The sequence below is a fragment of the Cryptomeria japonica genome, chromosome 3 (assembly GCF_030272615.1).
Source record: "Cryptomeria japonica chromosome 3, Sugi_1.0, whole genome shotgun sequence".
Lineage (NCBI taxonomy): Eukaryota > Viridiplantae > Streptophyta > Pinopsida > Cupressales > Cupressaceae > Cryptomeria > Cryptomeria japonica.
In genome coordinates this window covers 152,242,352-152,266,158 of record NC_081407.1, presented here as the reverse complement: position 1 = coordinate 152,266,158, position 23,807 = coordinate 152,242,352, and the positions used below count along the sequence as shown (strand labels likewise).

The 23,807-nt window shown below is 39.5% G+C and overlaps 1 protein-coding gene across 4 annotated transcripts in view; it reads right to left on the bottom strand.

Moving 5' to 3' along the window:
* Positions 1-23,807, bottom strand: part of LOC131067798 (probable NAD kinase 1) — a 223,324-nt gene that overhangs the window by 149,104 nt on the left and 50,413 nt on the right. For all 4 annotated transcript variants that reach the window (XM_058002958.2, XM_058002956.2, XM_058002955.2 and 1 more), the window contains one exon: positions 22,933-23,052. In XM_058002958.2, coding sequence (XP_057858941.2) covers positions 22,933-23,052 — 120 coding nt within the window. The remainder of the gene's footprint in view (positions 1-22,932; positions 23,053-23,807) is intronic.

Sequence of the window (23,807 nt, the reverse complement as noted above, 5' to 3'; positions counted from 1 at the left end):
AGTGAAAATTCAAAATTTAAAAGCATAAGGTGGAATACCATTTTCGGACCCCAGGTCCGAAATGTCCAAAATCAAGTTAAAACGTAACACTGCGCGACCATTTCGGACCTTAGGTCCGAACTTCAACAAAAGTGAAGTTTTAAAACATAGGGTGAATGTCGTTTTCGGACCCTAAGCCCCGAAAAGGCAAAGTTGAAGTTAAAATATAGTGCAAACATCCATTTCGGACCTCCGCGTCCGAACTTCAACATAGGGCGAACATCGCATTTCGGACCCTAAGCCCCGAAATGACAAAGCGAAAGTTTAAAAGTTAAAACATAGGGTGAATGCCGTTTTCGGACCCTAAGCCCCGAAAAGGCAAAGTGAAGTTTTAAAACATTGTGCAAACATCCATTTCGGACCTTAGGTCCGAACTTCAACATAGGGCGAACATCGCATTTCGGACCCTAAGCCCCGAAATGACAAAGCGAAAGTTTAAAAGTTAAAACATAGGGTGAATGCCGTTTTCGGACCCTAAGCCCCGAAAAGGCAAAGTTGAAGTTAAAATATAGTGCAAACATCCATTTCGGACCTCCGCGTCCGAACTTCAACATAGGGCGAACATCGCATTTCGGACCCTAAGCCCCGAAATGACAAAGCGAAAGTTTAAAAGTTAAAACATAGGGTGAATGCCGTTTTCGGACCCTAAGCCCCGAAAAGGCAAAGTGAAGTTTTAAAACATTGTGCAAACATCCATTTCGGACCTTAGGTCCAAACTTCAACATAGGGCGAACATCGCATTTCGGACCCTAAGCTCCGAAATGTCCAAAATCAAGTTAAAACGTAACACTGCGCGACCATTTCGGACCTTAGGTCCGAACTTCAACAAAAGTGAAGTTTTAAAACATAGGGTGAATGCCGTTTTCGGACCCTAAGCCCCGAAAAGGCAAAGTGAAGTTTTAAAACATTGTACAAACATCCATTTCGGACCTTAGGTCCGAACTTCAACAAAAGTGAAGTTTTAAAACATAGGGTGAATGCCGTTTTCGGACCCTAAGCCCCGAAAAGGCAAAGTGAAGTTTTAAAACATTGTGCAAACATCCATTTCGGACCCCCGCGTCCGAACTTCAACAAAGTGAAAGTTGAAGTTAAAATATAGTGCAAACATCCATTTCGGACCTCCGCGTCCGAACTTCAACATCGGGCGAATGCTGTTTTCGGACCCTAAGCGTCCGAAAGGGCAAAGTGAAAGTTTAAAAAAACGAAACAGAGTGCGATTATCGTTTTCAGACCCTAAGCCTCGAGCGCCGGCGAAAGTCGAGGAAATTAACACTGTGCGATCGCATTTCGAACTTTAGGTCCGAACCAAAACGAGGGCAAAGCCGAGTTTAAAATCCAACGCATCTCCTCTTCGGGCTAAAGATCCGAACTTTGGCACGCGAAGGCACAGTTTGTAACGCGGAGGCCAGGGCGAGCAGAAAACGCAGAAAACGAAGTCCTAAAAGAAAGCGAAGTTTTAACGTAGAAGGCACAGTTTTAACGCAGAATCTACTATTCAACGCAAACCACACCCCTTACCCCAGGTCCGAAGTCCGCGAAGGCTAAATCCGAAGCCTCCAATTTGTCAAAATTCAAAGAATGCAATTCAAAATTTGAAAGAACTCTTAAATCCGAAAACAAGGAGGTAAGACACCGCATCATCCTCCCATCAACCATTTAAAATTCAGGTTGCTAGGCACAGAACCATGTGAAATTGATAAATCCTCTTTCATCCTCCAAACCGCGAAAATTTAAACAGGAAGGATAACCGTTGGGATTTAAATTTTGCAGGATCATCCGCTCGCCCCGCGCAACAAGGTCGGGCAATCACCCATCATTCGCTCCAATCAGGTAAGTACGCCTTATCGCGTACGGTCATTTAAAATGTGTGAATCAAATAAGCAAATACGCAAAATTTGAAATGCTTAGAGTCTGCATCTCCGTTATGCGAACATCCAAAATTTAGGACTCATTCCCGAGGTTTGGCCGGAAACTGCATCTCTTTTCAAAATTCTCATGTTTTGCCTTTGTTAAAATTAATCCAAAAAATTCGAGAGTAAGAATGCTTAGTCATAAATCTTCAGGAATATGATGTTGTAGAAGTTAATCAGATTGTTAGCTCAGAGTGATATTTAAACTAATCTCGGTCTGTTGAAACACTTCAGTTATTATCTAACCCGCATCGTCATTCTCGTGTCACCTTGTAATCCGTGTCTGGCTGTGCAGGATAAATGCCTAAATCAGCTGCAGAATCATCAAGAACACCCGCTGCAGCAGAAACCTCACGAGCATCCAAATCAGACATCCCACGGAAAGTTGAAAGAATGAAGTATCAGTATCAGAGAGGAGGGTTAAGAGAGTCAAAGGTCCAGAGTATCTGGGACAACATTGGTGACACCGACCTTGGCCACATTGATATTCAGGATTTCAGGGATCGGGTCTTCTCACCCAATGCATATGGCAAGCCTAGGCAAATGCTGGAAAGTGGCATCGCCCAAGCAGCAGGTTTTCCTCCAGCAATCCAGAACTATGAATTAGTAGTGGAAGCTGCTCGGCATTACGAGCCAAAGTCCAGATTAGTGCTTCTGGAAGATATCACTATTGCCGACTTCTCCCCTGAGGCTATCGGCGATGCATTTGATATCCCCTTTCCAAATAATCCCATAGCTACAACGATGGACGAGGCACAGGGGGCGTATGATATGAACCCAGCTCGATGCAGGGCACTAATTAACGAAGAATGGTTCAAAGAAAAAAGGCCTTCAAGCACCAGGATTGTGAAAAAGACCCCCAGAAGTGACTTTCATAATGAACATGGCGATATGGTCACCTTACTTAGCCGAGTCATGGGACTCCCTAAGTCCAACTACTTTGAAGAATGGATGTTCTATTTTACAGAACAGGTCTTTGCCGGAAAGTCTAAGTTTGACTGGGCCCAGATCATAAGTGATAACATCCACGCTCAGCTGATTGAGCTTGAGACAAAGAAGTATTTCACCATGACCTCCTACTTGGTCTATATGTTCGCAAAGAACCAGCCACTGCCAGGATTAATAATGAAAGGTGAGATCGGGAATGGGCCTGGTCAGGTAAAGGTTTATGATTGCTACCCGCAGCTGCACTACCAGGATATAGCTCAAAGGGAAAAGAGCAGCCCGGCTTACGCGGTTGGACAGTACGAACGTGTCAACGACGCCTTCACAATGCGCCTAGTCAGGCTAATGCAGGGAGGGTTACACATAAGGCTCTCGGAGCAAGCTACCATTTTAGTGCAGAGGTATGGGGCCTGGTTTATTCAGTTCCCAAGATTCTCCTACATCCGAATTGCTGGCTTTGAAGGTGCCCCCCTTCGACTTCCGCGGTACCCAACCGATAAAGTAGTCCTCATGGAGGTGGCAAGACAATCACGCCCTGCCGGCATATTATTACGAGAAAGCAAGCAAGCTGGATTCGCATTTCCAATGATCATAGGCAACCATGATGTCCAATTGAGAACTCCCACCCTAGCAGAAGAGTCCCTTGCAGAGCTAGCCTCTTATGGCCTACAGGAACATTTCCCAAGAAAATGTTTTGATCATGACAATTTGGCAAAGAGAGCTTACGGTAGGCGCTACAGAGCAAAGGAGTCAATTGAAGATTACTGGAAAAATTGCTCCGATGACTACGAAGTCAGGCGACGGGAATATTCTAGATTGAGTGTGCAGCAAATGCGACTCTTTGAATACCGTCGGGTCCCGGATCAGCTCACAGACTCGGGGAACTGTCTCCAAGTCCGGGAATTCGAAGCAGTAAGGCATCTCTTGCCAGGCGTTGATTGGTCTCAAGACCCAATCACGGATTTCGAAGCAGTCATGGCGGCCCCGGCAAGATACACAGATCAATGGTTACAACACCAAATCGAGAGGCTAGTCCATGAAGGGGTCCAGTTTACTTACCATCTGATGGGCAATTTCGACTCTCAGTCTTCCGAAGATGAAAGGACATCAGCTGAAAAACCAGAGAAAAGGAAGAAAACTAAGGCTTGCAGAGGGACTCGGACGTCCAAGAGAACAAGGAGGGAGAAGATTCCCATAAGAAGGCCAGAGACCACTTCATCTTCAGACCCCAGTTCGCCCGATGATGCCATAGATTTGGATTGCATACCTGCTCCGCCTTCCCAGAGCAACATAGAGGCATTCCAAGCCAATGATCCTCCTGCTCCAGATATGCCGGACACCGAGCAAAAGGGCCCCAATCCGACTAAGCCGGGTGACCAGATAGAGGAAGGAGAAATCCCATCCACCCAGGGGATCGAAGTGCATGAACCTACCCAGCAGAGCCGCCATGAATTACTACTCCTCCATGCAGCCAAGGACGACTCAACTGTCGAAGGGGAACAAAGAACAGACGAGATCCATGAGCTCAAGGGAACCAAGGAGCCACCATCACAGGAAGATGTCAGACAATTATTCAGTGAGATAGGGGAGAACTCAGATGCAAACAAAGAGCTTCCTCCTTCTTCCACCCCTCCGATGGCGGGACAGCTGTTAATTTGCGATCAGCCAGTTGGAAGTATGGGAGCACAAGGTGCTAACTTAACCCTATCCTCAACCCAGACGGTGCCTCAAGAGTGGCTGATCGCCAGAGCTCAGCGCAGGGCCGCCACCAAGGCGCCCATCGACCTTGAAGACATCTTCTCACGAATGGATCAAACAAAAGCAAAAGGGAAGAAGAAACCGAGAACATACTCTAAGATAACCAAGGATGGGCAAAGGAACCGCACTCTTCATATTGCTACCCCGCCCATAAACAAGCTAGCAGATCAAATAACCCTGGCAGATTATAGCATTACGACTGTCCCCATCGGACGAGCTACAAAAGAGCAAGAAAAGGAGGAATTTAAGGACTCGGTGCAAAACATACTCAGACAGCTCGAGGAAATCACGGCTGAAAAGGACATGTATCGGGCCCGTGCTGAACAAGCCGAGGGATACATCGATAAGCTCCTACGGCCACTACACAACCCCTCTGAATCCCATATTCCCCCAATGGCATTGGCGCAAAGGACCACAACTGAATTTGAAGGAATCCGGGATACCGCAAAGGCCGTTAAGGAATGGGTGCAAGACATCAAGAAAAAGGGAGAACAGATCCTCAAAGAAGTAAAGGAAATGGCTCTCCATCGAGAGCTCACTCTCGTCAGGCTGTTGGAAGTAAAGAGAGAATCCCTTCACATGCATGAAGTAGCGGCCTCTACCCTTCCCCTCCTAAGAGCTCTTTTCTGGACACATACACAAATTCCCACACTGCCTGACATCTTGAATTCCCATAGCATCAGTGTTCTCAAGGAATGGTATTGGACCGTCACCATGAAGAACGACGCCCAGGAAATTATTGACAAAGAAAATGACGCGTGTGAGGCGATTCTGGGGAACATGCAAGAACTAGGCAAGACCATCCTCCGATCAATGATTTCGGGGTGGATAAATGACCTGTCCGACAGTGTAATCCGGCCGGATTGGGAGGGAAGATTGGGAGCAGATAAGGCTTCTTATTCCGTTGAAGACTTGAGTTTTGCTGGTCAGTTCCATTCAGACATATTATGCTTCGAGCGTAATCGCTCCAGCTGGAAGGACGGTTTGAGGCACGTGGACCAGTATCTCGAAGGCATGCAATACAAAATTCGCCATCCTCCCATGCCACCTTTTAATCCCCTCTTCCAATTATGCATCAAGTTTCAGGAATATGTCCGCGAGGAACGAGCAGCAGGTCGTGATTTATGGCGAGAACACCTGCATGGCGAAGACCAGTTTCTGCAAAAGGAATGTGAAACCAGGATAGAGAAAGTAGTTTCTCAAAAATGCTTTTTTCCCTCCAAGTCTTAAAAAGTGCACTTTTGTCCCAAAAGGGTGACAGTTGACTTTTGGTCAACATATTGTAAAGTTTTTTGTGCACCTCCCCTTTTTGGATTATTTCAAAGTTGTAATTATCCTTTGGTAGTTATTGCTCCTTTTGGGGTAGTTGTAGATATTTATCTCCCTATTTATGAGTGTGGGTCCCTCTTTTTGTAAGGATGAATCTGGGCCACTTGTTTAGATTAGATCTTGGCCATTCATCCATTTTTGGAAACCTATTTAAGGGGACTGGTTTTCCCTCATTTGGGAGGAAGTTCTTGAATTGTTGCAAAAGCTCTGAAGAAATTTTGCAGGAATTAATACAATGGATTGAAATTACCTTCAAATTTCCTTGTGAGTGCATGGTCTCCTTCTTCATTTAAATTAGAAAGCTTTTAAATTATGTCTGTTCATTTTACAAAGCAGTTCTTACCAAGCATCTGATAGAATCTTCACAGTCCATACCATTAGAGGATAGCTGATTGCTTTTTTCCTTTCTGCATGGTTAATCTGGGCTATTTTATGATTCAGTTCGATTATCAAAAGTACACATATCATGAATGTAGAAGTTCTAATATTGTATTTGGTAATATGAAAATCTGGTTTCTCCTTTGAAGATTGCACTAAGTTTATGCAAACATTGTGTCTGAATGACTGATGATGCTTAACCTGGTTTCCTGGAGGTGTCTGTCTGCTTGGGTAAATCTGTTGTCCTAGTTAACATTTACTGTTCTCTCTCTCTCTACCCTTCCTTTCTTTCCTCCCAATTTTATCCCTTTTTTTAGAAATCCACAGTCTTGCTAAATCAGCTTCAAATAAATCAACATCACCTGAAAGAAAACCAAAAGAGGTCCCTGGGAATTCGTATATGAAATTACTAATCAAACGTAAGCCCCCTTGTGTTTCCAGCATAAACACATCAAGCCACTGAGAGATCCCACAGTCAAGACCTGACAAAAGAAACCTTGAGGTAGTCTCCTTTGATCAAACTTAGAAAACAGCATTAGAGACTTCCTTATCTCAAGAGACAGTAGGATAATCAGTCGGCTATTCTATTCTGCGTTGGCCGTATGAAGTTTGCAGCAATGCGATTTCAGACACGTCAACAGGAGGAACCTTGAGTGAAGATGAGATTGTCTCAAAAATATTAAGAGGTTTGCCATCGGCATATAAAATGAAGGTTACTGCTATTAATGAGTTGAGAACAATGCCTAATACATCAGTAACTAGGGATACATTGATTGGAAAACTTTCAGCTTTTGAAATTGAGGAATTTGGTCATGTTGCTACTATAAAAACTGATTTGGCCTTCACAGCATCAACATCATCTGCTCCATCTTTTGACAAGTCAGACTGGAGAGCCTTTTATGCAAGAGAACTTGAAGAAACCAGGAAGGAGAATGAAGAGCTTGAAGAACTTGAAGCACTATTTGCAAGAAAAATGCCAAAAAGTCCAATTGGAAGTAAGTATGAAGGTAAAGCACCCTTTAAATGTTTCAACTGCAATAAGATTGGTCATATGGCTTCAAGATGCCCTGATAGACATGCTAGACTAAGAGAAGAAGCTAAAAGGACATACAAACCTAATCCTGAATATTAGAGATACAGATTTAAGAAAAACAAAGATAAATCTTGTTACATTGCTGATGAAGGTGTGACTGATGATTCTGATGAAGATCCAGCAGACAACGGATGGGTCTTTGTTGCTATAACAGAAGATCAACCGGTACCTATTGCCCAACCGGTAGAACAAGCCCTAGCAGCTAAAGTTGAATCAAAGGATGAATGGATTATTGACTCAGGATGCTCACATCACATGACTGGAGACAAAGGTAAATTCTTGAACTTTCAAGAATACAATGGAGGTTCAATAAGATTCGGAGATGACAAAACCTGTTCAATCAAAGGTAAGGGTTCAATATCTCTTGATGGTAAACATAACACTGACAATGTCTACTATGTTGAAGGATTAAAACATAATCTTTTAAGTGTTGGTCAATTAGTTGAGAAAGGTTTTCAGTTACAATTTAAAAATGGAAAATGCAAAATAATGAATAGAACTGGTTTGGAAATTGCAACTGGTAATCAAACTAGAGGTAATATCTTTCATTTGAATAACAGTGAAAAGGCATGCTTAATTGCACATAGGGATGAAAGTTGGCTATGGCATAAAAGACTATGTCATGTAAATTTTGATTGCATGGTAAAAATCAGTACTTCTAAGGCAGTTAGAGATCTACCTAAAATTGTGAAACCTCAAAATACAATTTGTAAGGAATGTCAATTTGGAAAACAAGTTAGAGCTAGTTTCAAAAGTATTCCAGAAAAATCCAATAATGCTCTTGATTTAATTCACACTGATTTATGTGGTCCGGCTAGAACTAAAAGCTTACAAGGTGATAGATATTTCATGCTAATTATTGATGATTATTCTAGAATGTGTTGGGTTACTTTTCTCAGAGAAAAATCAGAAGCATTTGGGAAGTTCAAGCTATTCAAAGCAATGGTTGAAAATGAAACCGGTAAGAAAATTAAATGTTTAAGATCAGATCAAGGAGGAGAATTCACATCTAGAGATTTTAATACATTCTGTGAAGTAAATGGAATCAAAAGACAGTTATCAGCACCTAGGACACCACAACAGAATGGAGTTGTTGAAAGGAAAAACAGAACTATTTTGGATGCAGCAAGAAGTATGTTATCAGAAGCAAATCTACCACATGTGTACTGGAGAGAGGCAGTAAGCACTGATGTCTATACATTCAACAAAGTTCACATCAAAGGTGAAACCGGTAAGACCCCTCATGAACTATGGTTTGATAATACTCCTACTCTTAAGTATTTCAGAATTTTTGGAAGTAAATGTTATATTTAGAAGAGATGAGTATATTGGCAAGTTTGATCCTAGAAGTGATGAAGGAATATTTCTTGGTTATTCATCTAAGAGTAAAGCTTATAGATGTTTTAACAAAAGATTACAGAAAATTGTTGAGAGTACAAATGTAAAGATTGATGAACAATTCAAAGGAACTTCAAGGTATATAGACTCTGAACCGGTAACAGAAATTATGACAAATGAACCGACAATAAATCCACCGGAACAGAATGATGATCCAGTTACTCCGATATCATCTCCACAGTAATTGAAGAACAACAACAGACTAAGACACCCCGGTATGTAAGACTGAATCATTCTGAAGATCAAATAATTGGAAGCAAATTTAAAGGAGTCATGACAAGAGGAAGATTGGCGAATGAAGAGGTATGTCTTATTTCTCAAATTGAACCATTATCTATCAATGAGGCATGTGAAGATAAATTTTGGATTAAAGCTATAGAAGAAGAACTAGAACAAATTGAGAAAAATAATACTTGGACATTAGTTCCTCGGCCTGAAAATAAAAATGTAATTGGAACCAAATGGGTATTTAGAAACAAACTCAATGAAGATGGTAAGGTTGTCAGAAATAAAGCAAGACTAGTGTGTAAGGGATATTCTCAGAAAGAAGGAGTTGATTACAATGAAACCAAAGTTGCCCCGAGTTTCCGGGACAGGGACGGCAGGGGACGGCGGGACGCATTTCCGAGACGGCAAATTTTTTTGCCAAATTTGGGGACGGCTGGGGACAACAAAGGGGACGGCTATATAAAATATAGAAAAAATTTAAAATATATAGGAAAATTTCAAAATTCTAAATGTTCATATGAAAACATGGATAAAGCATGCATACATACATTATATTCATATGAAAACAATAAAACATGGATATAGCATGTGTATGATACTATAAAAAGTTGAAAACATTTTAGAATGTAAATTCTAAACATACAACATTGTTAATACTCAATAGACAATATGCAATTATGCATTCATAAATCAGAATTTCAATTCATTCACATTGTCAATATGCATATCAATAGACTCGGAGGTTAAATTTTCCCTACTTCTATCAACGCAATTTCCCCCCATATTTTTCAACGGCGGTTTGGGGGCAGCGCCCCCAAGGTGGGGTCAAAGGGCAGTGCCCCTTGTGCGCTCCCTGTCACGATACAGGGCGGGGTTGAGGGGCAGCGCCCCGAGAGGCCAAAAAAACTTATTCTTTAATAAAGGCGTTGGGTGTTATTTTTCTATTGACTCGCCGAGTTTGGAGATTTTCTAAATCTCTGTGTCAAAATGCCCAAAGGCTACACTGCTGCCATATAGTTTCATTGTCAAAATTATGAATTAAATTAATAAATTTAAAATTTAATTAATGTTATCTTTTAATTTTTTTGATTTTTAATAACAATTTGAATTAATAAGGGGCTTCTATTAGAAAATTTAAATAAAAAATTAAAAATACAACTTTTTAAATTTTTTTAATATTTTTTAAGGGCTTTAGAATAGGGGACGTCTGGCCGTCCCCGGGACGGATTGGGGACGTCCTAGCCGTCCCCAGCCGTCCTCGGGACGTACGGACATCCCCCAGAGCTAGGCAGGCGTCCCCCCGTTTCGGGGAAGTCCCCTCAAAAAAAGGGCAATTTGGGGACGGGGGGAAACGTCCCCTGGCCGTCCCCAAGTCCCCGAAACGTCCCCAGGACAGGGACGGGGGTTTTCAGGTCGGGGAAGCGTCCCTGGGTAACTCTGAATGAAACCTTTGCACCGGTAGCCAGAATTGAGGCAATTAGATTATTTTTGGCCTTTGCAGCTCACAAGGATTACAAAGTTTATCAAATGGATATTAAATGTGCATTCTTGAATGGAGATCTTGAAGAGAAAGTCTATATTGAACAACCTGATGGATTTTCTTTGACAGATGACAATGATATTGTTTGCAAATTAAGAAAAGCTCTGTATGGATTAAAACAAGCTCCAAGAGCCTGGTATGCAAGATTGGATAAGTATCTTTTAAAGATTGGTTTTACTAAAAGAAATGCAGATAGCAATTTATATTACAAAGTAACTAATGATGACATCTTGATTATGGAAGTATTTGTTGATGATATAATCTTTGGAGGAGAAAATGGATTATGCAAAGAATTTTCTCTTAAAATGCAACATGAATTTGAAATGTCTATGATTGGAGAAATAAAATTCTTTTTAGGATTGCAGATTTTACAAACTGATAAAGGCATATTTTTTAGTCAATCTAAGTACTTGAAAGAACTACTCAAGAAATTTGGAATGGAGAACTCTAAACCGGTAAGCACACCTATGACTACAAATGACAAAATATCTCAAAGGGATGAATCTACACCTATTAATCCAACTAGATACAAATCTATGATATGAGGTTTACTGTATTTGACACAAACCAGACCTGATATTATGAATGCAGTATGTATAGTTTCTAGATTTCAGAGTAATCCTAGGGAAAATCATGAATCAGCAGTAAAAAGGATTTTCCGGTACTTACAAGGCACAGCAAATCTTGGATTATGGTATCCTAAAGATGAAAATTTTTATCTATATGCATACACAGATGCAAATTGGGCAGGAGATGTGGATGATAGAAAAAGCACCACTGGAGGAGCATTCTTTCTTGGAAAGAGATTAGTTTCTTGGTTAAGTAAGAAACAGAGTTGTACATCTTTATCAACAGCAGAATCAGAATATGTTGCAGCAGCAACAAACTGTACACAGGTACTTTGGCTTAAGCAAATGTTGAAAGACATAAAGGTAAAATGCAAGGAACCTATTACTATATATTGTGATAACACTGCAGCAATTGATATATCTAAGAATCCAGTATTACATTCTAAAACAAAACATGTTTCTATCAAACTGAATTTTCTAAGGGAAAAAGTTGAAGAAAAAGAGATAAAACTGGTTTATGTGAATACCAAAGAACAGCTTGCGGATATTTTCACAAAACCTTTGCCTAAGGAAACTTTTGAGTATCTCAAAGATCAGCTCGGAGTCTTACCTCCACCGGTAGAGACTTAGACAATTGATGATTGTCATCAACCAGTAGAATTAAATGGACAAATCTTTTATTCCAGTATTTGATGAAGAAGCTACTTCTCAGGGGGAGTAGTTGGTATATTGACTTGGTTGGTATTTTTGTTACTTTGGCATTTGATGTCAAAGGGGGAGAGATATATGGAAAAACATTAGGGAGAGATGTATGAAAATGCATTATCTTTTTGAGGAGAGTTTGGTATAAACACATATTACTCCCAAGGGGAGAAATGGAGATTGTTGGTTTTTGTACTTGGCATTTCTGTTTTGGCACTTTGATGGTTTTTCCATCTTGTGTTGCCATCAATGCCAAAGGGGGAGATTGTTGGTATTTTGGTATGGTTTTGTCATTGATGTCAACACCTGCTAAATACATCTACTTTGGAGATCCAACAAACAGTAAACTGTGCAAATAGTTACCGGTATATGGTTAACCGGTAGGATATAATGTTCACCGGTCCCTGCATTGACATGGAAAACACTTGGTAATGTCGAAGACATCATGTGGACACTTTACTTTGAAGTAATAATCATTGGTATATTCTTATTTGCATATTTGCTTTTACCGGCAAATAGGTCCAGGTTATCTAGGGTTGCACCGGCAGGTTTATCTTTTCCAGATCAGCATGGCACACTATGGAGATAATTTATTATTGTTGTAAATGCATTAAGCCGACATGTTCAATCGGTTATTGCATCGGATATTGTATTGTTTGTAAAATGTTTTTATTGTAATATCTTGTAGAGCCGACCTACTAAAATTGGTCTTAGGGTATGGTATAAATGTAAGATCTTATTTGTAAGATCAAGTGTGGAATGCGAAAAAGATTTAAGGAAGGGTATATGCGAGATCAAGCAGAGATATACACGAAGACATCATTTGAAGGTGAAGTTAGGTTTTTGTAGAAGCATATCAGCATTACACCGATACTCAATCCAGCATATGAAGATGCTATTTTGTGCAATACATTCTCATTGGATTTAACCATCCCACTGTAGTCAGTGTGACTCCCATTTGTGATTGAGCAGTGAGCTCTAGGCTGTTGGCCTTTCTGCATGTGCAGACCCCTCTTTGTACACTTACTATCTGCAGTAGTATCATCTGAGTGTGGGTAAGGTTTCCCACCGTGGTTTTTCCCCTTACAGGGTTTCCACGTACAAATATTGGTGTCATGTGTTGTGGATGACCTTGTGCTTATGTTTCATGCATTAATTCTTACCGGTATAGCAATTTTTTGTTAACACTGTTTACCGGCATACTTAACTGTCTTACCAGTATTAAGCATTAAGTTGGTTAATAAGTTTTTGGTTTGAATTTATTTGACAACTGATTCACCCCCCCCCCCTCTCAGTTGTCTCCGGGACCTACAAAGCAAAGTATCGCGGAACTGTTAAGGCAGCATGTCAGGCAATTTGGCTACGTAGGATGCTTGCAGACATGCAAATGTCTCAGCCAAGACCTACTCCCTTGTTTTGTGATATTCAAGGGGTTCTGAAATTAACCAAAAATCCAGTCTTCCATGAGCGGACCAAGCATGTGGAGCTTCATTGTCATTTCATCCACAAGCATGTTGAAGATGGATCAGTGATATTGCAATACATTCCTATAGAAGATCAGACTGCAGATATCATCACCAAGTCTCTGGGCCCGGCAAAGTTTCTCAAATTTAGAGGGCAACTTGGTGTAGTAGATAGAATGACCATTAAGAGAGGGTATTAGAATATTTAATTATATTTATTCTTTTATTAATGGTCATTTAGCTTTTTAGCTTTTTTAGTTCATTAAGTGAAACTATTGCTTCTTTATTAAAGACGCATAGTTAGCTTTTTATTATTTAGCTTTTTAAGCTTTAGTTGTTATTTTAAGCTTTTTAGCTTATTAGATTTCACTTTAACGACTAGATATTAATTAAGAACGTCATCTTGTAATCTCTATATATATAGTTGTATATCGTTGAATAATCTGTCCAATTATTTTTCAGGATCATCCTGGAATAACCCGATTTGCAATGAATTTCATCAAATTACAATCCTTGCTTCTAGTAAAGGAAGATTTGAGGAGCACACTAGTTAGTGAGGAGTGGAACTCCTCATCGTGTGGTAAGAGAAAGGCAAGGGTTGATGTGGAAAACTAGATGTTTGATGAGCAAGGCTTTTGGGTACCTACTGTGGAGATCGTAAAGGTAAATCTAATTCTACATTATACTTTTATTCATATTTTTATTTTATTTGCTTATTTGTATTCACACTTATGTTAATGTTTCACAACAATTGCAATTGACAAAGCCTTTGGTAGTTCTCCTACGAGTTGTTAATGGGGAGAAGCACGCAATGGGCTACATATATGAGGGCATGGATAAGGCCAAGGAGGCCATTAGGTCCATTTATGCGGGAGTTGAGGATAAGTATCGCCCCATTTGGGAAATCATTGATAGGCAATTGCACCTCCAATTTCACAAGGCCCTACATGTAGCTTCTTGTTTCCTTAATCATGCATTCCAATTCCACCCTGATTGTAAGGCAGATAAGGAGGTTCTAAGTGAACTTTACACAATCACAGAGTGAATGATGCCTAATTCTAGTGTTGGAGCACAAATAGTCCACAAGATTGAGAACTTTAGATTTGCACAAGGAGATCTCTTTTCTCATGATATATGCAAAGAAACTCGATCATCATTGCAACCAAGTAAAAATCTATTTAAGGGCATAATTTAAGTTTAAAAATCAAAAATGGGAAAGTATTTTGATGGACTTTATTGTTGAAGGTATAGCTGCGTTAGAGATCAAAGATGCAACGTCCCCTATTTATCTAGTGGATTCAGTTCCTTTATCTACCTTGCATCAATTCATTGACTTTCGTTTTCTTTTCATGATCGCTTTGGTGGCTGTCGGTGACTCTTCATGTTTATGTGGTTGTCGGTGAAGATGGTGTCTTTTCTTCTTACATCGTGGGGTCTCTTCATTTGCAATTCGATGGTTTATATTCATGGCTCTTTCATTTCCGTGGGTCTTCTTCTTCGGCAGATTGATAGTTATATTGGTGGCTTCTCAATTTGTTTGAGAAAAAGTTGAGAATAATGTGTATGAAATCATGATATATGAGATGTAGCATTTGACTTCATTGTCATGATTGATTTGTGAAGAATCAAATTTATCTTATTGTGATTGATAGTAATCTAAAACTATCAACAGCTGTATTCATTTTCAAAGATATAATATAGTTCATTTTTTAGTGGACTGGGTTTTTCACCCTCAGGTGGAGGGTTTTCCCAGGATAAGTTCTTGTGTTTGTGTTGTTCATAAGTTTAGTTTTTCACTATCTATTTATTCCGGTTCAAATTTAACATGGTATCTAAGCGGGTTCCTCCTATAGAGCCTAACCACTTGAAGGTAGATCCCGTGCTTTTATCCTAGGATGGGCACTACAGCTTAGCATTCTGGCACACCCTGCTATAGGTGGATTTATGTCGCATTTATGTGGTTGGTCCATCACTTTGTTGTGGATGGTATTAAAGACAGTTCTTTAGATGATGCTTAAACTATGCACGGGACAGATATTGTGGACAAATGATGAGTGATGGCGAGGGCCAAAGGCCACACAGCCATCAGATCATCACTAGGTGCTTCAGTGTGATCAATCCAAGTGAATGGAAATTCCATTGCTGAGCAAAATTATAAAAGGACGAATCAGAGATTGCATTCAAGGAAGGAAGATTGTTTGCATTTCTTCGCAGAGGAAGAATCAGCATTCAAAGGGAGTCTAAGATATCGTCAGAAGTAACCTTGGACAAAGAGGTTAGAAGATTGATTTCAGCTTCAGAGGAAGCATGACATTTCAGCTTCAGAGGAAGCATGACATTTCAGCTTCAGAGGGAGCTTGACATTTCAGCTTCAGAGGGAGCTACATCGTCATGAAGATTTGGTTAAAGCATTTTTTTCTGTGATGGAGAAATTTGACGTGAAAGCCCTTGTTAATGAGTTCTTCTCTGTAAGGGAGAAGTTCGAGGTGCAATCCCTTGCTAATGAGTTCTTCTCTGTGAGGGAGAAATTTGAGGTGCAATCACTTGTTAATGAGTTCTTCTCTGCGAGAGAAGTTCGAGGTGAAATCTCTTGATTAATGAGTTCTTCTATGCGAGAGAAGTTTGAGGTGAAATCCCTTGATTAATGAGTTCTTCTCTGCGAGAGAAGTTTGAGGTGCAATCTCTTGATTAATGAGTTCTTCTCTGCGAGAGAAGTTCGAGGTGAAATCCCTTGATTAATGAGTTCTTCTGTGCGAGAGAATTTCGAGGTGAAATCCCTTGATCCACCCTCTGGAAGTAGCTATGGTGGAAGTCATGTGTATGACTTTAATTTTTATTTCTGTTTTCATTCACCCTCTAGGAGTAGCTATGGTGAATATTGTTATGCTGAGATAACAATTTTATTGAATAAAATCTATGATTTGACTCTGTTAACTTTCTTTGGTTGCAGCTGTATGTATATGTCATGAGATGACGAATTGAAGATCTCTCTCTTGCTAAGAGGGAGTGTCGAAGGTATAGCTGAGTTAGAGATCAAAGATGCAATGTCCCCTATTTATCTAGTGGATTCGGTTCCTTTATCTACCTTGCATCGGTTCATTGACTTTCGTTTTCTTTTCATGATCACTTTGGTGGCTGTCGGTGACTCTTCATGTTTATGTGGTTGTTGGTGACTCTTCATGTTTATGTGGCTATCGGTGAAGATTGTGTCTTTTCTTACATCGTGGGGTCTCTTCATTTGCAATTTGATGCTTTATATTCATGGCTCTTTCATTTCCGTGGGTCTTCTTCTTCGGCAGATTGATAGTTATATTGGTGGCTTCTCATTTTGTTTGAGAAAAAGTTGAGAATAATATGTATGAAGTCATGATATATGAGATGCATTTGACTTCGTTGTCATGATTGATTTGTGAAGAATCAAATTTATCTTATTGTGATTGATAGTAATCTGAAACTATCAACAGTTGTATTCATTTTCAGAGATATAATAAAGTTCATTTTTGAGTGGGCTGGGTATTTCACCCTCAGGTGGAGGGTTTTCCCAGGATAAGTTTTTGTGTTTGTGTTGTTCATAAGTTTAGTTTTCTGCTATCTATTTATTCTCGTTCAAATTTAACATTTATCACAGGATTGCCCAAGCTACAAGGATAGCATCTATGTTGTTATGGACAGGTTAACCAAATTTGCCCATTTTTTTGCTATTTTCAATAATGTATATAGCAACTCAAGTGGCAGAATTATTTTCTAGAGATATTTTCAGACTACATGGGTTATCCATGACATGGTGAGTGACAGGGACAGCAAGTTTTTAAGCTTGTTTTGGTAGGAAATTTTCAAATTGAGTGGGATTGAGCTCACTCCTAGCACCAATTATCACCCATGATGGATAGACTAAAATTGTTAACAATTGGGTGAAAGGATACCTTTGCAATTACATTTCAAGGCAGCAGAAGGACATGGGTAAGGTGGCTTAACCTTGGTGAGTATTGTTACAACTACACATACTACATCTCAATTAAGATGTCACCCTTTATGGTCTTGTATGGTTATGAGCCTCCTAGCTTCATGGATTTATTGTTTGGGGACAAGAGAGTGCCTAATACAAAGGATTTGTTACAGCAGAGCCAAGATATCATGAGATCCTTTAAGGAAAATTTAAAACAAGCTCAAAATCAGCAGAAGCACTATGCAAATCAGAATTGTATTGAAAGATTTTTTGAGGTTGGAGATATGGTCTATCTGAGGTTGCAACCCTACAAGCAATCCACTCTCAAAAAGAGTGAATCGGAGAATTTGAAGCCACAATTTTATGGCCCATTCAGGATCTCCAAAAGGATTAATGGAGTGGCTTATGAGTTGGAGTTACTAGCAAACAGTAAGGTGCATAATGTTTTTCATGTGTCTCACCTCAAGAAGGCATTGGGACATAATGTAGTTCCTTCTTCCAAGTTGCCACAATTTGATGAGGAAGGGAAACAAATTCTCATTCCAAAGGCTATCATTGAAACTAGAACGTACTCTTAGGAGGAGGGTTATCAAAGAGTACTCGGTGAAGTGAAAAACCCTACCAGTTGAGGATGCCACTTGGGAAAATGAGCAGATTTTGTAGCATCCAGAGCTGAAATTGCTTGGAGAGGGAGGACAATAATGTCCCATCTCTAGGCTTGAGCATTTGGTAGTTGTTAGCCTATCATGGGTTCCCCCGTAGGCTAATGCATATGGTTAGGGGGACTTTGGGGTATTTATTAATTATATGCAAATAAAACTCCAAATTTTACACTTAAATGCATTTGATTAATTATTTTAATTATAACTTTGGTTATATGCCCAATTATGGAATCAATGAAATTTTTCAATTTTTTATTATACTGATTAAGTTTCAAAATATTTAATTTTCGCAAAGTTTGGCATGAGGAGAAATAAGGAGATATATGAAGCTTTTTGCGATTCATTTTTCCATGCACAGGGGAAGAAAATTGAAAAAGGTATTCACAAGTTTTATTTCCAGAGCTCTTAGAGGCAGAAACTTCCATGAGAGCATTGTCTTCGAGCATGAGAGACCTCTCCATGATAATGGATTGATTGCCTCATTTTAGACATAATACTTGGGCTTCAGATTCAGTGATTTTTGGTGAAGTTTAATAGTAATACTAATAGGGTTTAATTTTTGGCTATTGAATCATGAAGATCTATATAGTATTTTGATTGATTGAAATAGCTTCATTGTGGTAATTTTTTGTTGAAGATTTTGGTGAATTTTGGTGTTGATATTAATTTCTTGCCTTGCTGTACTTTGGAGCATGAAATAGGAAGCCTGGTTTTGGTCGACTAGGGCTGATTGGATTGAATTTTGTTATGGGTAATCTTTTATTACAGTCATCTTCTTAGGGTGACCAGCTTCGATGAGTTTCTAGATTGGATATTGCTGGAAATTATTTTTTGAGAAGAGTCACCCCTCTGCCGAAGCCGACCTCTTCTTATTACCATACGTGATGTATTGAAGCTGATCCTTGGTGTCTTGGAGCTGTCTTTGTCCCTTGTTAGACGCACTGTTGTGCGTATTGCACACCTCGCCCCATTTTCATCAAACAGGGGACCCCCGTCTCTGAAATCTCGCAAATAGTCTGAAATCTCTTACAAATCAGCTAAGAGGGACGAAATGCAAGCTCACAACTCTCAAGACTCCTTTTGGGCCTGAAATTGTTTAATAAGGTAAACATCACAAAACGGCCCACCAGGCCAAAATTCACAAAACGGCTTTTACACCCGAAAACCACTCGAGCTCTAAAAACAGGCATTTTTTAATCCGAGGTAAAACCTCCCATCATGCCTTCGAAATAATGATGAATCCTCAGGTTTGTGAAGCCAAAAATGGTGAAAGTTCAAATTCGCGCCGAAATGCAAATTGAAAGCTTGTGAAGTACCTTTACACGCCAAAAATATGCAGGCTCACAAATCGGCTTCATAAGCCAAAATGTGAGGTTCTACAAAACTTGCAAAGTCATCCAACTTGCCGAAAACCTAAAGGAAAGAATCCAAAATCACGCAAAGTAACTTCTTTGGCCGAAATCCACAGAAGCTCACGAATCCCTTTATTTCGCCGAAAAACGCAGAAGTCAGAGCTAGAAAATCACGCGATATAGTCTTTATTGAGCCGAAAATCATTCACGCTCATAAACTGAGTTACAAAGTCGCCATGCGAAAAGCTCGCAAATTTCTCTAATCCACTGAAAAACGAAAAGGACAAGTTTGTAAAAACATCGCTCAAAGTGCCCACATAAACCGAGAACCTAAACTTCAAAATCTACTTGCTTAGCCGAAAATCGTGAAAATGTCCAAAGCTTCAAAACCTCTTGATAAGACAAAAGTGAGATTCTCCATTAACTCACAAAACGACCTTATTGGCCGAAAATGAACAATCTCGCAAAAAATGCTTTAACACGCGAAATGTAATAACCTCACAAAAAATCCAAATAAGCCGAAAGAAAGGAACTCCACGCCAAAAGTCTTCAAGCTCAAAATCGGCCAGTAAGCCAAAAAAATGAAAATGTCTAAAGTTGGCAAAACGCCCCTCCAAGCCGAATTGCAAGATAAAGAGAAAATTGAGTGGCTAGAGTAAGAGAAATAAAAGGCCAAATCGCAATGTGTACAAACTCGGCCTAAAGGGCCAAAAATATGCCTTAAGTTAGAAAAACGGCCTAAAAAGCCAAGTTATAAGGTGCGTGAAGTTCTCAAACCGGCTTTCTAAGCCGAAATTCAAAATGAAAGGAGAGGTGAACGCTTAAGGGAGAAAATCGGCCCAAAAGGCCAAAGTGCTAGCTCCAAATTCCCAAAATAGCGCTTCAAGCCGAAATTGCTAAAGTAAATGTAAAACTCATAAAGATCTTTCCTTTTAGGTGAATGGCCCGAAATCATAAACAAAGGGCAAGTAAAATAAAGAGAAATCTCACATTTTAGGTAAAGCGTTCGAAATTGGAAGGTTTAAACTTAATATCTCGCAGTTCACCTCTCAGGCCTAATTTTCGTCTAGGTTCGAGGGCGAATCAAGACAGATCGAACTTCATGTAAGAAGTGAGAGATTCAAAAGATACATCTCACAAAGAGCTTCTCGAGCCAGACGTTAAAAATTTAATATTTGTTAAATTAATTTAATTAATTTTTCAAATTGATTTATTAAAGTGAGATTGATAGTTCACAGATCGAAGGCATCGTCCAGAAGAACCAGGAGAAAGCTTGAAACGCAAATTGAGGAGGGATCGCGATCAAAGCCAGGAGCACCTGATTGGAACCAAGCATTGGGAAGTATGTCGTTGACCATAAAGCTGAAGCCCACCATGGGGACCAAAGACCAAAGAACACTCTGAATGCTGCAAGTTTATGCATTCTCGAGAAATACACAGCTGGATTTAATTCCAGGAATTCAGTTTTAAGAACTGAAATTGTTTTAATGTAAAACTACATGTGGGCCCCACTTAAGATATTTTGAAATAGAGGGGAAACAAGTCAATTGTGGATAGTTACATTTGACTTCCAGATAGACCTAAATTAATGCCAAACAGTTGTAGGCAGTTGAGATAGTGGTTGGAGGGATAACTAAGAATTAAGTGTGCATGGGTTAAGGTTGCCAGCTTTTGGAAGGCAGGTTGCAGCCCTTGGATGCAATCAATCCTGGCCACCGGTTCACATGTAAAATCTATAAAAGGCAGGATGCCTCTCATTGTAAAGAGTTAGAATTTTGTGTTTAGAATTTTGTAGTTAGATTTTAGAGTTAGAATAGGTTAGATTTTAGGCATAGCATAGAGATGTTGCAGAAATTGTTGTAATGGCAGCTGAAGCAAATATATGAACATTGAAATATGGTGTTTTTTGTCTTTGTTTTAGTCTGTTTGCATGTTTTCTTTCAGCTGGTTAATTTTAGAGTGCAGGGATTGTAATGGTGAAGTGTAGAGGGGTATTTGATGCATTTCTAGTTCATACCATTGGGGGTCTACTGATTGTAGGTCACCATGCATGGTTAGTCTGAACCCAAACTGTGCTTAGTTCAACTGCAGGTGTTCATCTTAAGCTGCGCCAGAATTGGGTGCCTAAAACGAGTGTCTCCGGTCTGAAAATCCTTCATCCCTTGGAGCTTGCACCGTTCTTGTCTAGTTGTGAGGGTGTCTCTGGCAAAACAAGAACTGGTTTATCGAAATCTATCTACCCGCTACATCAACTATTATCATCCTTGTCCTTAGGCTTCCTGAACCCTTCTCTTTTGCTTTTATTTCACAGTCCGAAAAATCGTAGCAGACCAGCTTGTTGCAAAACGTAAGTCCCCTTGTGCTCCCAGCAAAACACATCAACTGTTGAGCTATCCTGCAGTCAAGACCTGACAACCAAAACCTTGAGGTCATCCTCATTGATCAATTGAAACAGCATTAGGGATTTCCTTATCTCCAGGGAGGATAGGATACTTAGCATTCTATTCTGCGTTGGCCGGATGGAGTCGTAGTTTCGCAATTTTAGCCACGTCGACACGCACTTGAGCATATACTTGCCAGTTGACAAGGAATTTGTGGCTATTGGAAGGTGTTGGAATAATTATGAATTTTTCAATCAATTCTCCCTAGTTGTTTTAGTGCCCAGAATTTGCTGCTGTGACATATGTGACCTTTTGAGGCTGAAATCTGTCTTTCCCTTTGCATTGGTGGGCTGCATTTGGTATTATGAATTATTATCAAGGAAGGGATGAGTAATTTCTAACAACCCACATTCAGAAATAATTAGCAGTAGCATTCTTGTTGAAACTGGGATAAGTCCTGAATGTTAAATTGCTGCCTTCGAGAGGTGTTTAACTGGGTTCGAGCAGCTGATTAGAAATTGCCTTGACAGAGAGCATTTCAAGATCTGCAGTCTTCAGGGTAATTAACGCTGAGTTTCCAGTAATCTTGAAGTTTCTTGGAATAGAGAAGAAGTGCATGTCATAGTTATTTTCGGTGCAACTGGGATTTGTCTCAGGTTTGCAATTTTGGGAAGCTTGTTAAAGATACTTGACCTGATTTTTAAAATTGACTGAAATAAACATTTACTCAATTATTTTCCACTTGTTATGTTTTTTCCTTTCAAGTTTCAATTGCATTATGAATGATAAACTCTGCATCAACATAAACCAAACTGTCAAAAGAATTCAAACCATTTGACAAGCAATCATTTTCAAAAAATTTGGGGGTTGAACATTATAGAATCCAACACTGCCCTATCTCCCAGGGATGAGTAGTGGGCTGGCAGTACTGAGCAACCTTGATTCATATGCATATGCTGACAGTCCTAAAATTATATGAGTTAGGACAGGAAAAGGTTTATTCCATCTCACCCATCACTCATAGTCTCTTTAAGCCATCATTGCTACCCTTTAAAATCTTTTATAGCTCTAAATAAATATAGTTCATTCTTATAAGAGAAAAAGGTTTTAAGGTAAGGGTTCAGTGTTTTGTAAATGCTAGACCAACATGCAAACAGAAAGTTCTCAGATGTATGCATGACATTAAACAAATACAAGAACTACAAAAGAAACAGAAACCAGTGATTGCAGTTAATGAACCTTTCTCTTGTAATTGCAAGTTCCGTAGTTTCTCAAGCTCATATTTCCTTTTCCACTCAACTGCCTCTTCTTGAGCCCGAGCTTTGCCATCTGCCACTCGCTTTAATGCCTTTGCAACAGCTGTCAATTAACATATTAACTTCTTAATTTTGCACTCATATAGCCAATCTCAATTTATTGCCAAAGTTAATTCAAAGAAAATTAGTTAACATAAAAAAGTAAACACATGCCTTGATAATGATAATCTGCATGGAGCATTAAGTTTCAGGACAATTGATAAGAAGATGCAAGAGACAATTATATATTACAAAATTTATAAATTATTTAGATTCAAATTAAAGAGTAGCAAAACTATACGTAGCCTATCTCCTCTTGTGGCTGGTGCTTCAGCAGCATACGCAGAAATTCAAGAGCCTGTTGTCCCACATTTTGTTTAGAAAGAAGACATGTAAAAGCTTCAGTAGCACCAACAAGAAGCAGTACTCATGGTGGAATAAAAATAATAATAGGTCAATTTTCCCTTCTTGTCAGCCCTTTATATGACTTTGCTTCTGCACATTAAAGTTTAAAACTAATCTGATAGATCTAAGAAATTGCTCTATAGTACAACATCCAATAACCTCATTGAAAGATTAATGGGAGGAAAACTGTAGGCATAACACATGCACAGACTTTTTGAGATTCTAATCTGTATAAACATTAAAAGAATGCAACTATGTCACAAAAAAATCTGAAGATACTGATCTGAATCTACTGCAGCAAAACTTTGTTGCCGGGAATAATCATTATGTTATGTTGTCATATTATGTTTATGTTGTCGTTGGTAATAATGAATTACGGCAATCAGTTAGTTAGTCGTCCCGAAGGGCAGTTGG